We start from the raw sequence: 14,720 nt of genomic DNA on the forward strand, positions 1-14,720 counted from the left end.
ATCTCTTTTTCTGTTTTCTCGATTCTGTGTGATTGTCGATTTCCAACACTAATATGGCTTGATTTGATCTCTATTTTTTACTTCGTCATTGTTTGGCATATTGTTATGATTATGCTTTTATTTGGCCAATTTGATTTTATTCCCATATATGTTTGTGGTGTTATTCAAGTCTGCTTTGACTTGTATCTTGTTTTTCCATTATTATTTTTTTGCCTCCGCTTTAGGGGAAGCATTTATCTCGACTGTTGCTTGATCCACAGATTATTCTAGTTACAGTGGCTCCGTTGGTATCTATCTCAATCGCAGCACTATTGTTTAGGTTGATATTCCTTACTTTGCGGATGTCCATCCCAGCATATTCTAACTGATGTCCATTCCATCACTATCTTTTTATCAGCTCTTCAAATTGATGGTCATTCCAGTTAATTTGTTGTGCTATCGATTTCTTCGGCTTATATTCCGTGAAGTTTCGTTTTAGGCTTTTTTCTTCTCCAGATAGAGTGTTCATGTTATTCACCCGCTATCTTGAGGAGAGTATTAGAGATATAAATAATATTTTATTTTAGTTTATTATGTTTATTATTTACTTTAAGGTGAGTTATAGAATTTGTACAACCTCCACTCCTTTATATTTTGTCATGTATCCATTTTACTCAATCAATTAAAATCATTATTAACAAACAATATAATGTCAAGTGGAGTTCGATACTCGACACTTGAAGGTCGATATATTAACAAATCAACCCAAAAGAGCAGAAAATACATAAACTGCTAAAAAGAGAACAAAGGATATACACATCAATTTATAATATGGAAAATCATTTCAAATGTTAAGACGTAAAAATCGTAAGACCTAGTTAAAAAAATCACTATGAGAATAATAGAAGATTACAATAGTTCTTCCCTAGTAAACAATAGAGGATTAAACAATTATCTTCACCTTCACAAAGATGAAATACACAAAGTTCTTTTCTAAAGAGTAATACACATTTGGTCTTCTTTATAGCGGAATTCCCTAAAACAGGTTAGCTCAACTTTCTCTTTCACGTTTCATTCGATTTTCTTAATTTCTTCACATTTGTTAGGGTTGTTACGACATTGAGTCTTATGCAATAAATATTCAATCTATTGAATCGCCAAAGCAATAAAGGAGGAACAAACCTAACACACACACAAATGATGGAAAATCAAATTGAGGAAGGAGATTCGGTAGTGGATCGAGCAAAAGAGAGAAAAATTATTTTGATTGTTTTTTCTCATTAATATTCATCGCTATTTATCATAAAAATTTGTTACAACAAACTTACATCAAAATGTAAACAAATATTAAAAGTGATTGTTGAAGTTAAAAATAAAGAAAATTCTAAAACATCATTTGAAGGATGAGTTGTTACAATTTTTTTCTTTTTTTCTTTTTTTAGAGAATGATGATGGATACAGACTAAAATTATATGTAAACATAAATGTGTTGTTAATTCAAGTCCCTCAACTTTAATTAAGTGATTTTTGGGGTGTTTCATACTTGTGTGACTTGATCAATCATGACATAAAATAAAATTCATTTATGCAATTCAAAAATTGATAATTGAATCAGATCCAGGAGCTTGTTTGCTGTGGTCCCGGCCCAACAGCTTCTTTTCTAAATATAGTAAGAAAAAGGGACAGAGGAAAAATTTGAAAAAAAAAGAAGAATATAAATGAAATGAAATTTTACCCCTTTTGAAAAAAGACCACAAAACAGTGATATGAGTTTGGATCACAATAAAAAAAATTCCAGATCCAGAGCTAATCACTAATCACCATTTAGCTAGTATTATGTATGTGATTTTCTATAATTTGTCAGTTGTCACTATCTTAAGACTTGACTTGATTTAAAATCTCTCGAGGGATTGGATCTTTAATTTTGGGGATATAATCGTCAAATATGGACAATTTTTTTTATCAAAAAGCTGTCCAATTTCTTCTTATTATACAGCATTACTCAAATTATAATGGGTATAAGTTTAAATGCACCGGGAACAGCGAATGAAAGAGAATAGTCATATAGAACGAACTAAAATATGTAGAGTTAATAGTAGTCCAAATATTTTAAATCCGTTTATATGAACTGCTCACATTTGTTTAAAATAATACATATAGGAACTAGGAAGACACAACACACCAAAGCACACTTACAACAACATGTAACCAATCCAGTGAGAATTTGGTCTTTATTTGGCTTAAAAAACTTAGCCACTAAAGCATGCAAAAAATTTCCTTGGCATATCTCCACGGCTACGAAACTTTGCAGCTGTCTCCTCTAGGTCGAGGAATTCTTCCTTTTTTTGGGCCTCAACAGTTGTCCTTTTCTCTTCTGCTGACCGGTGGATTTCAGCTATTTTATTCTTCATTTTTTCAACATACTCAGCTTTCTTTCTTTCCAAGTTTTCCTGTTAAAACATTTTTTTTTTCAAGTATTTGGGTCAATACTATGATCAAATTCTCTTTGCCAGTCATAATTAGCTAACTATACATCTATGTACATGCAGAAACCCTACAGTTAATTACCTCAATTTTCTTGAGTTGTGCCTCTACATCTGCTTTCTTGCTATCCTCCCACAATCCAACAGCAGAGAACTTCTTGTATGCCCTGTGTGACCATTTCACTTTCATCAAGCTCAGCTTTCATAATCATATTGACATTTGCACATGACTAAAAGACATGTATCTTATTCAAAATTACAGCCAACTAAGTGGGTAAGTTTGCAAGGGAAGTATACATTCTTCAACTAACATTTTCAGCCTTTCAGGGTCCATTCCACACTTCAAAGTCATGCGAATGCCAAAGAAATCTCGCAAGGTATAAAATAAGGGAGAACCTCACCACTTTCTTCGAAAATGTAGGAGGATTTGAAGTAAAATAATGTCGTAGAAAAGAGAGTTACTCAAAATTTTACTGAAATGGATCATCTCGTGTGTTATTTAACATGACATAGTCAAATGAAAATATCTTAACCATCAATAAATAAATCAACAGATCTTAACCATCAATAAATAACCCCATTCCCTTATTGATTCATCCTTGTATAGTTAGGATTCTCCTTCACAACATAGTAAAGTTAAATAACACATAAAAGGATCCCCAGATTTTACAGTGAAGCATTTGTCTAATGAAGCCAAGCACAGAATTTTTACGCCTGAAATTTACCTTGGAAATAAGCTAGGCTAGAACTTTACTCTCTCTCTCTCTCTCTTGGAGAGGGGTGCGGGTAAGGAGCACTTATTATTTGATATAAACAATGTGCAAAAGGCTAACATACGAAATTAATTGCTTTCATGTAGAATATCACTATTTAATAGTTACCTGCACTGAAACAGTAGGATGCCTCATAAATTGATGAGAGAGTCATTAATCTTTGATTTGAATAAACAACAAGCAAGGTTATGCTAGATATATCGAGAATTAATTCATTGTTAAAATTTAAGTTGAAAGGTGTACATCTAAATTATAAATCTTAACACATCCCCTTAAGGGAAAGCTCTCAAAACATGAATGGTTTATATTTCTAACAAGATAGTCATAGAATAAACAAACTATCAGATGGCCTCTTGCCTGTTCTCTGCTTTTGTCTTTTCACTTTCTTCCCATGCTTTAATTAAAGCCAATCTTTTCTCTGCCACAACTCTTGCAAGTCCAGCATCTGATGAAACAATATGAAAAAGTTAACTACCTCTTAAACATTCAATAACTTTATACTAAATTTTTAGAAATGACCTCTGTCAATTGAATCCTCTTTATCTGTTTTACCAGCATGATCTTCAACCTCTGTATGGAAAAATGATGGGTTGAATGATTAGTAATAGCATAGAATACGCAAATTCATGCATGCCTAAGCCTAATCCATGTACTTTGTTTAATAGGCTAAATTATATGTTAGTTTTAGGCCACATGGAGTTTAGTGTAAATTAGCATACATATATATTGTGAAGATCGAATAAACTACTAAAAGTCAAAATATACACACCAGAAATGTTACATTAGCTAATCCCAATTATCAATGGAAATGACGAAAGTTGCCAATTGTTTCATATAATAAATTCATCAAAACAAATTCATATCTCTTCAAATCTGTCTAAATTATACTCTGCATCAACTCCTAATTAAACTATTTTCCAAACTCCCCAGCCAGTTGAATATCCTGACTTTAAATCAATTAGCTTCTTGTGCTGTTATCAATTACCAACTTTAGAATACGATGCTACCAAAAAGAAAATAAAGATTTATGATTCCCTTAAAAGCAATTAAACATGAAAATAAGTATATGCACTAAAAAATTCAGCTACGATCCAAGAGTCTGGTCTGTATTATCTCTCTAAAAGAAAATTTATAAAAGAGTCCAAAGCATCGTTTGATTAAAGAGAAACTCCGAGGGAGAAAAGAAACTGTCATGATAGTCAATTCGCTTTCAGCATATGTAATTACCGCTAATGAGAGTCTACCAAAAAAAATCACCAACAAGAGTCTATGAAAATATTAGCAGGATACAATTTTTTACAGTTTGGATGACCAATATCAAACTTGCATAAAAAGAGTTTCTGTCAAGCTTACATAACGATTAAAATAAATTGAAACAGTTCATATTTTAGTTTTCCATTAAGACTATGCATATAGTTTCTCTGGAACTGAAAGACAACAGAGAAAGCGAGAAGAAGAGTGAGAAACTTACTTTGAACAACTGTAGTAGTGAGAGTGTTTGGAGGGTCTGGTTTCTCCGATTCCTTTTCTTGAACGGAGGAATGTTCTTCGGGAACAGAGTCTTCCACAGACTCTGGCTGTAATTCGATTTTGTTGTTGATGGAGTTGGACTTCTCTTCTTCCATTACGTATTATGTGGTCACAGTGCAATTACAACCTTGAAAGTTGGTGGCAATAACAAAGCTTCGGTTATAACACGAATGAATGAATTAGGGGATAGCATTAAACTTGAATATATAGGAAAAGAGCAAAGACAGAGAGTAGAAAGTGTTCATCATTGGTTGTGTTGGAATTTGGAAATAACAAGGTGGTGAGCTGACAGGGTGGCAATGTTAGTGAGAAGCGAAATTTCAAGTTGGGCCGCAACATAGCTGTGCGGATATTCGCGGTCTTGTTTTTTGTTTAGTAGTTAGTATCTATGATATCATACGAGACTGCTTTGTAAATTTTCCCTCGTTTATTTCACTACAGATAAATTAGAACTTAGTTAATCTTTTAATTGTTCTTGACAGTTCATTTTGTGCTTTTTTATTCTATTACCAATATTTTTAATTTTTCAATTTAGTTTATTAATACATTTATGTTCATAAGTGTTTTATAATAGTGTGTACCTCTAGATAATACGATGGTCAAGTCATATCTGTATTAGTAAAAGATATGTAGCATTAAGGTAAGGAATATACCTGTTTGATAATGAATGAAAATAAAGTTATTGCTTGTAAATGGTGGCCGTCAAGGAATACGGGGATTCTCCCCTAATGAGTGGGCCACATATATATGGGGCTTAATTGGACCAAATGGTAAATTTGGTTCACCATTATTTAAGATTAATTTTCCATTCATTTATGACTTTTTTTTACTCCCACTGTACCACTCTAATTTTTGAAATTATGACGCACGAGACAAAGTAAGCAAGTGTGCAGCATACACTAAGAAAGATGGGTGTAGCTTAAAAGTCATGATGTTTATCAATACATGAATAATTTTTCAGTATACATCTCCAAAGCGACATGAAGTTGACATAAAATACTAAACAAGAGTAACATCTACATTATCTTGGTTATCACGATAATTAGTGAAAGAAGTAAAAGCCTAAGAAACAAAGTAAATATTGTAAAATTTAGGTGTAGTAATCCTGACCCAATATTGTGGTACGAAATATATATATATATATATATATATATATATATATATATATATATAGGGATAGGATCAACTTACACCGGTGTAAGAATAATAAATCTTACATCAAATCTTAACCGTTGATTTCCGTGCATCCAATTGTTGAGATTTATTGGGAATTAAAAATTAATTAATGAGTGAGACCTAATAAATCTTAACCGTCAGATGTAGAAAATCAATGATTAGGATTTGGTGTAAGATTTATTATTCTTATACCGGTGTAAGATGATCTTGTCCCATATATATATATATATATATATATATATATATATATATATATATATATACTGGTGTCAAACTTTAAAATTTGACATCAAATTCTATCAATTGATTTCATTTCTGTCAACTAACTGTTATTATTTATTAAGAATTAATAATTAATTAACAATTTTGATTCTCAATAAATGATAATCGTTAATTAACAAAAATCAACGGTTATGACTATATATATATATATATATATATATATATATATATATATATATACTTTTAGTTTCAGATATAGAAATAGTTAAAAATATTATTTGATAAAAATAATTTATTTTCTATTGTACACAATGAATCCGAAATATAAGAATACAAATAGAGAGAAATAAGAAATATTTTTTTTCAGGCACACTATTTATGAAATATAGAAATTATAGAACGTGTTATTAGAATTAAATACACACTGTTTATTAAATATATATTCTTTCTTTGAGTTACTTTCAAAATAATAATATCATGATTATATAAAAAAATATTTTTCTTGTCACACAAGATAAAATTATCTCCCAAAATTTCAAAATAACTTTGGATAAAAAAATTATATAATATTTTTAAAATTTTACTTTTCTTGTGCGACATGAATTTTTCAAATTCTAAAACAACGTTAATTTTAGTTTGGAGGAGATAAATTTATTCATCTAACAGGAGAAATACTGATACTATATAAATTAAATTCCTTGGGTTCAACAGCGGTCAGCGAGGAGCTGATTATATCCTTGAGCTTTTGAGGTTTGATGGGATAGCATGAAGTGCTGGTCAAAAAGCTGAAAAATAAAATAAAATAAAAATCCACAAGTCCTTTAAATGGAAATGCATTTGGTTTTTTGGGTCATGTGACTCACCACTCACTAACAAGCTTCACATGTCTAAATTATGATAGTTAAAATCTTAATTTATTATTATAATTTTATGTTTTTATAATTTTTTTCATCAAAATGATTTTATTTTATTTTTTGGTGAGGAAAATGATTTTATCAATATGTCAAATAGAATTACGATTTTATGATAATTTTACATTATAATTTTATATTTTACAATTTTTTTTATCCCTTTTTTAATTTTACATAAAAATTTCAATTTTAAGTAGCTTACTCACATAAGCGAGAGTCCAGAAATTGGGGGGAGGCATACGATAATGGAACCATAATCATCCACAGAGAATCTTAATCTCGGCAGATTGGAATTTGATCATAATCTATCGTTCCCCAATTCAGATGGTACCGCGTAATGCCTCAAACAAGCAACCATGACGCTTCCTTTTTTGACATTTATTGTTCCTTGACTGTAATCGCTACTCAAGCTATATTCAAATTGGTACCTTTTTTATCCTGGAAAAGCATGCGTTACATGTGGTGTCAATGAATCTACGCTTGTTCGCTTTATTTAGCTTTTGATTTTGAGACCATATCATTCTGACCTTTCTCTCGCCACATGTAACACTGGGTCTCACCCATTACACTACCGAAGTTTTCATCCGTTTGATTGGGATCACACATGTTATCCTATCAATCAATCCGTGGCGATTTGATTATAGAGGGAGGATATTTTTACTACTAAAATTTTCTACTATCAATTTATTACTTATCTAATCACTATTGAATCAAAGAGAGAGAATGTTAAAAAAAATTTGAAAAAAGAAAAAATGTTGATCCAATGGTGATTAGATAAGTAGTAAGTTGATAGTAAAAAATTTTAGTAGTAAGAATAACCCTCCTCTTGATTATATTATCTTATACACCGACTATGAATTGTGTTGTTTGACTTGTACGACTTGAGAGATAAGGTATCATTGTCATACTATTACTCATTCGAGAGGGCAAGAGATAAGGATAGTAAAAAGAAAAATTATGAAAAGATTTCGGTTTTTATTCATAGTTCGGATAAAATAAAAAGTATTCATTGGTGATTAATTAATAAATACGACTCAATAATTTTCAATAAATAATAACCGTTAGATTGACAGAAATTAATACTGATTAGGTTGGTTGTAGAGATTGTAAATTTTTTTTGTGATAATTATATCCTTCCCCTTGTTTTGAATGAAAACCAAAATGATTATTATTTTTATAGAATCAGATATTTCAATTTTGTTTTTCCTGACCTAAAGTTGATATCCCAGTCAATAGGAAAGACCTATTAGCCAAGAGAGAGGGCACTAATGAATCGTAATCTCCACTTTTATATAAATTTCGAGTTCAACATTAATTTTTTTTCAAAATGCGTAAGAAGTGTAAGCATTTGAGTAAAGAACTAAAAAAAAATGACCTAATAAAATATCAAACAACTTTTTAAGAAAATTCCGACGACATAATATATCAAATTTAAAATAAGAAATGAATATCAACAGAATTACAAACTCATGTGACTACAATCATTTTCTTTTTATCGTTACAATCATGTGTCTGCTGTCGTAGAGTAACAATGGGGAATGGAGTTGAGGTTCAGATTAGTAAGGATGAACAAGTAAAAGGTGTAAGAAAAAAATATTTTAACAGTATTAGTGTAATCTAAACCAAACAGATTAATTTATTTATTTTTCGAATATCAGAACTGATTTATTTTACATGCTAAACTGACGAACATCTTTTTACCAAACTGATTTATTTTTTCGGCTTAATTAATTTCTACACCTACATTACATTATGTGGTGCTCGCAACCTCAAATCCTTTTTTACATGGAGATGGAGTCTGATCTGATGGACAGAGTTCTGGCTTAATGTATGTCAATGGACATTGAACAATTTTGTACTAACAACATAAATGACATGTTGCATTTTAGTGTTGCTGGATTTGTATAAAAAAAGCAATTCAGTCTTGAGTACAAAAAGGACGCTTTACCAATTAATTAACTGATTATTTTTTATTTCTCTTTTTGTGTTGCCCATTAGGCCATTAGAATGTTTCTTTTCATTTACCAAAAAGAAAAGAAAAGGAATGTTTCTTTTTATTTTAGACACAAATGGACATAATTTTCTAATGAAGGGAGCCCAAAGCATTCGCTTCTCGTTGTATTCCCGGCCCATACCTTGACTAGGCTCCTAGATGTGTAAGAATGGAAAGTGTGCAAGTAGCACTTTTCCTGACTTTAAATCAAGAAAAGATTAGAATTTAGAAGGGTGTGGCTCGGGTCATAAAACAAAAGTTGGGCTTTTAATACGGGTCCAGTGCCCACCTAGAACTATTTGCGTTTCAGCTACTAGCAGTTGGCCTGTGACGAGAACTCCCAAGTCAAGTATGTATGTCATTAATAGAACATGGGAGCTTCAAAACATTAATTCAATCAAAACAAATATTTTTTGTTCATCTCGTTTCTAAAATAAAATTTCATGTCAAGGGGAAAGATATTCATAAAATGTCAAATTATCAGGACTACTGATAACATACGTAATATAGTATTTTTCTTCACGTTTTCTGTGATCTCGGATCACGCAATGAAACAGCATATAACTAGGGATGTTAACGGGTCGGGCCGAGCCGAGATTGGGTTTTAAAAGGCTAAAGTCTGTGTTTAAATGCGTCAGCCTGACCAAGCCTGTTACCTGTTATGAATATAATTATCGGCTTGTGGCTTGACTTATTTGTAAAAAATAAAAGCTTGGTTTAGCCTGTTTAAAAAAATAAGATAACAAAAATTTATCCAAACAGAATATACAATCAACAACACTAGTAGTTCCATAAATATTCATAAATTCAATGTATATCTAAACAGCATAATATAGAACAAAATCATTCAAAAAAATCTGTTTAACCAATAAAATGGGGTGAAATGGATTGAGGAGAGAAAGAGAGCTATTACAAGTAGTATAAAAAATATACAATAAAAAAATTAATATACTAGGTCAGCCTGAGAGACCCTAAGGTCGAACTTTTGAATTGAAGCCTGAAGCCTTTTTATTAAACGAGCCTTTATAGTTTATACATGTCTAAGCCTAATTCCAACAACCAATTTTAGACATATATGCTCAAGCCTTCACGAGCCGAGCCAAAGGCCCCTGGTTTGTTTATCACCCCTAAGCATATCTATATGAATTATAAAACTTAATTTCATTTTATGAAACCAATAATTCTTTTATCATGTTGTTTAGACTGGTATATCCATAATTACGAGGCCCAAACTATTTTATATATCTTAAATTGATTTAGTCAACCTAACAATAAATTTAAGTATGATTAAATTATGGGTTTTATTTCTCTTATGTAACATAAGAGAAGTTTTATCTTCCACTCTCACTTCGATTTTCGTATTCTTTTTTTTTCTCTTTTCTTTTTAAAAAAATAAAGTGGGTCCCACCATTTGTTGTGAGCTATGTTGTACCGACACAGGACACGACATCATAGACATGCGGACACGTTAATTCTAAAAAATATCATATTTTTACATGCTGAGACACGTTTTGATATTAAATAATATTTTTAATATGTATAATATAATTTATATTTAATACATATAACAGCCCATAATAAGTTATATAATCAATCAAATATTCAAATTTCATAACATAAATATAAACAAAAATAATTTTTCGTACTTTGTTAATTTTTCATGTTAAATTTCTTAACAGAAAAAAATTGACTTATAAATTATTTGTGGGTTTTATAAGAGTTATGTTGTAGGAAAAGTGATTGTGTAATGTTATAGAGATTCGTTTGCGTGTCGTAATTTTCTTTTTTTCTTTTTTCTTCAAAAAGGGTGGCCCCACAAAATGTTGTGAGTGTAGAAAAGTTTGTTGTGTCATGTTAAAAGACAAATGAGAACCCCATTATTTTTTGATGTTTAGTTAGTAAAAAAAATTTAGACTTAAAAAATCGTGTCAAATGCGTGTCGGTAAAAGTTGACTGCATGTCAGAAAAGTGTGTCAGAACGTGTCGAAGCATTGACCACGTGTTTTAAAACATTGACCGCGTGTCGGAACATGACGGTGTCCGACACGTGTCGGACACACATTTTTTTTAAAATTTCACGTGTCCGTGCTTCGTTGATTGTGAAAGTAAGAGAGAAAATTTATCTTATGTGACATAAGAAAAATAAAACCCTTAAATTATTAAGTAACAAATGTTTATTAGACATTAAAACTTACATAACTTGGCACTTGACACGCTTAGCTTATGAACTGTCAGAGTTAGGGCTTATGGATTGATATGATTTTCCTGGGCCTAAGTTCAATATCATGCACCATGTTAGGTTACTACATACAAGTATGTTAATTTATCTACTTATACTTTTGTCCTCATTTTCACTCAAAGAGTGATTTGGGTGTGTCTTTTACGCGTACCACATCTCGTGTTCAATCAATGAACCCATTGTGGCGTAAAATCGGCAAGAGCACCGATCGTACCAAGTAATAAAAGAATGAGTAGAGTATCGTCTCCACGAGGATTGAGGCATCTAAGTTGTTATAAATATTCCTCTCTTGTTGGATTAAACAAAATAGGTTGAGAACAATTGTGGTTTATGAAATAAACTAAAACAATTAAAGAAAATGTAAATGACTCCAAAAGTTATTTCTAAATGCAAGAACAAAAGCTTAAGGATGGAGAAAATATTTAAGAAATATTGCGGTAAAGAGAAACAAACACATTTCTGATCCCCACTTGCAACTTGGACTGCGTTTACGTTTACCTATTCAATTGATCAAACGATTCATCATCTTTTATTTAGTTGGTTAAACCCTAATCCCTTAGTGAATTTAACCTTATTAACTCTATTAGCATCCTAATCCCTTAGAAATCCCTTTTCGAGTTAACCTTTAGAATCAATGAATCTTGAACGTTTGCGGTTCATGTAGCCTATCCCTAGTGCGTACATGAACAATTATCTTATTCTTTGTCAGGAATTAGAATTCCAACATCCCTATTGAAAACCCTAACCATCGCAATCCTACTAGATTGATCAGTTCCAATAGAATTATAGAATGAAGAACAAGAAAAGATAAATTCAATTAAAATAGATAAACACAAATTTCAACCAAGGTACAAGGGGTTCACATCAATGGTTGTGACCCTTACCACAATGATAGAACTAGCCAGACATGTTCATGTCTGATAAAATAAAAGTAAAAGAAATTGACATTCAGAACCTAAAAGAGAAAAGGAAGATGAAGATCTTTCGTCTTGATCGATCGAATCCTTGAATCTCCAAGAAGCTCCAGGGAATTCCCACTCTCTTTGTTGTTTTTCTCTTCTTGATTGTCCAAAAGTTCTTCCTTCTTCTGTTTATGATCCTTTTATTAGGTTTTGGGAAACCTACTTTTAAGTGCTCTCCAATTGGGCCTCCTTTTTGGCTAATTTGCATCAGAAAACACTAAAATTTTATCGCCCACGCACTTTGCGCGAAGCTTGGCGCACCGTGCTTGGGAAAACAGAAGAGGAGCTGCAAAATGGTGCACCGTGTGCCGCCTCCCGCGCACTATGCGCCGGGTTGGCGCGCTGTGCGCCGCCTCCCGAGCACCATGCACCGGGTTAGCGCGCCGTGCACCGCCTCCCGCGCACGAGGCGCGGTGAAACAGAAGCAAACCATCGATTTGGCGCGGGGTGCGCCAGGTACCGCGCACCATGCGCCGACCTCAGCGCGTCGTGCGCCAGCGGGAACTTTGGCTTCTCCGTTTTTTGCTCTTTTTTGTGACGTTTTCTGCTATTTAAACACATAACTTGAGTGAGAGCATGATTGAGAAGGAATAATCAATATTTCTTACATTTAATGACTTTTTTCACGTATTTGTAATTAATTCCTTGTTTCTTTTAAGTTAGAAAACATCATGTGTTAGATGCACATCACCCATCATGACTGATTAACATAAAACTCTCTAATCAGTTTGTGTTCGACCCGTTTGACCACCCCCTTGGTGTAGACCCAAACATTGTTTTAGCAATCTTCATTACTCTTGAAATAAAAATTGATGTCGTCGTAATATGTTTGGGTATATATCTAAAGGCACATTCTTTAAATATCCATGAATTGAAATCTTTTCCTTGTCCCGACCCATACCCTTCTCTCATAATCATTCGATGTGTTATAAAGAACAAAGAAACTGTTCATATGATATGCAAAGGTGGTAAGGAGTCTGAATTCCTTAATCAGAGATGTCTTGTGAGTTGTGAGTGGTAGTTTTTTAATTGTATTTTGGATGGGGTCGACCTCGAGCAGCTTCACGTGAGCACCTTCTGTTGTCTCTCATGTCTCTCTTGTGTAAGTATATACAACACACGCTCATCGTTCATGTGCAGTCTGCACCCTCCCCTCCCTTATAGTCACTTGCTCTCATTCACCCTTGTCTTTGTCCAACTGAAAAGAAATAAATTCGAAGCTAAATATTTTTCCCTAAACTTCATGATCTATAGCTTGATTGAATAATTAAACACGTGGAAGGTTTCATATTTCATTGTAGTCACGTTACTGATAGTGAAAAGGATGAAAGGACTAAACTAACAAATAAAAAATTCACGAAAGCATTATCAATAGTAAAGAAAAGAATTAGAGTTATCCAATTACATCCAGGATCACATCAGATACATGGATGAGTGGATATTTGTTTGTTTCCTGCCACTAGCAGGTATGTCAATTATTATTTTTTCCCCTTTAGATACGAGTGGGCTTGGAAGTTTAATTGCATATATAAAATTAGCAAACGGTGGCATTTAACAATTGAGTAAGAGGATGAACTTGGATAATTAATTAATCCTTGCGCTTTATTGATAATTAATTAACTTGGAAATTTTAGTCGCATCTTAATCGTAATTAAGTACCACTAGAAAGCTAAATTGGGTTAGTTTTGTTTATCTTATACATACAAACATAGCTCAAAATTCAGATTAGGAATTTGTTAATCTAAATTTAAAAATTGTCCCGCTCAAGTTGATTGGCAATGCTTTCGAAGAAGTTGGAATTCTTGATGTGGAAGCAAAGGATCCAAAAAATAGTCAATGATTACAGAATGACTGTACCTTGGCATATGTTAAAACCGAAGTTTCACGTGTAAGAGAATTTGATTCTGCATATTCTCCTCATAGCAAAGAATTTGCTTTAACACAAGTAGCTACATTTTGTCAGTGACTCATTTCGATTGTCGAGCCTATTTCATTCCATCTGTAAATGCATAAATCAAGAAGTATGTTATTGTGAACATACCTTCCTTGACATGATGGATAATGGCCTGGGAGTCATAAAAAAAAGCCCTAAAGTTCGAAGGTAAAAATTAGATTAAATATCTTTTTGGTCATCAGCACATTTTACATTTTATGATACCTGTTTTAGTCCCTAACAAATAAAAAGGCTATTCATGGTCTCTAAGAAATTCAAAATGGACCCATTTATTTGAAATCGTGGCCCCTCACCAATTAAAAAATGACCCACATTCGTCCCTCAAAATGATTAAAATGGGTCCATTTTGAATTCCTTAGGGACCACGAATAGCCTTTATTTTTACTAGGGGCTAAAGTGAGTATCGTGAGATTTGCTAGGACCAAAAATGATATTTACTCTATAAATTAATAACCGAGGTATATCACTATATGGACACGAGAAAATTGAACAAAGTTT

General features: G+C 32.2%; 1 protein-coding gene across 1 annotated transcript; it reads right to left on the minus strand.

Moving 5' to 3' along the window:
- Positions 1-2,053: 2,053 nt before the first annotated feature.
- Positions 2,054-5,089, minus strand: LOC133284304 (remorin-like). Its single transcript, XM_061481303.1, has 5 exons — positions 4,707-5,089; positions 3,755-3,805; positions 3,593-3,680; positions 2,548-2,629; positions 2,054-2,429 (listed from the first exon to the last, which is right to left on the minus strand). Exons 1-5 carry the CDS (start codon positions 4,858-4,860, stop codon positions 2,229-2,231), a joined length of 576 nt encoding a protein of 191 aa, XP_061337287.1. The 5' UTR covers positions 4,861-5,089; the 3' UTR covers positions 2,054-2,228.
- Positions 5,090-14,720: the final 9,631 nt, after the last annotated feature.

The sequence above is a fragment of the Gastrolobium bilobum genome, unplaced genomic scaffold (genome assembly GCF_033153095.1).
Source record: "Gastrolobium bilobum isolate Gb01-03AN ecotype WA unplaced genomic scaffold, APGP_CSIRO_Gbil_v1 utg2926, whole genome shotgun sequence".
NCBI classification, from domain to species: Eukaryota; Viridiplantae; Streptophyta; class Magnoliopsida; order Fabales; family Fabaceae; genus Gastrolobium; species Gastrolobium bilobum.

What these genes read in the sequence shown, in the direction of transcription:
- LOC133284304 (XM_061481303.1), bottom strand. Translation starts at nt 4,860, where the DNA reads ATGGAAGAAGAGAAGTCCAACTCCATCAACAACAAAATCGAATTACAG. An exon ending in CACTACTACAGTTGTTCAAA is followed by an intron (nt 3,806 to 4,706) that starts GTAAGTTTCTCA and finishes TTTTCCATACAG; the next exon opens with AGGTTGAAGATCATGCTGGT. An exon ending in AAGACAAAAGCAGAGAACAG is followed by an intron (nt 2,630 to 3,592) that starts GCAAGAGGCCAT and finishes ATGGTCACACAG; the next exon opens with GGCATACAAGAAGTTCTCTG.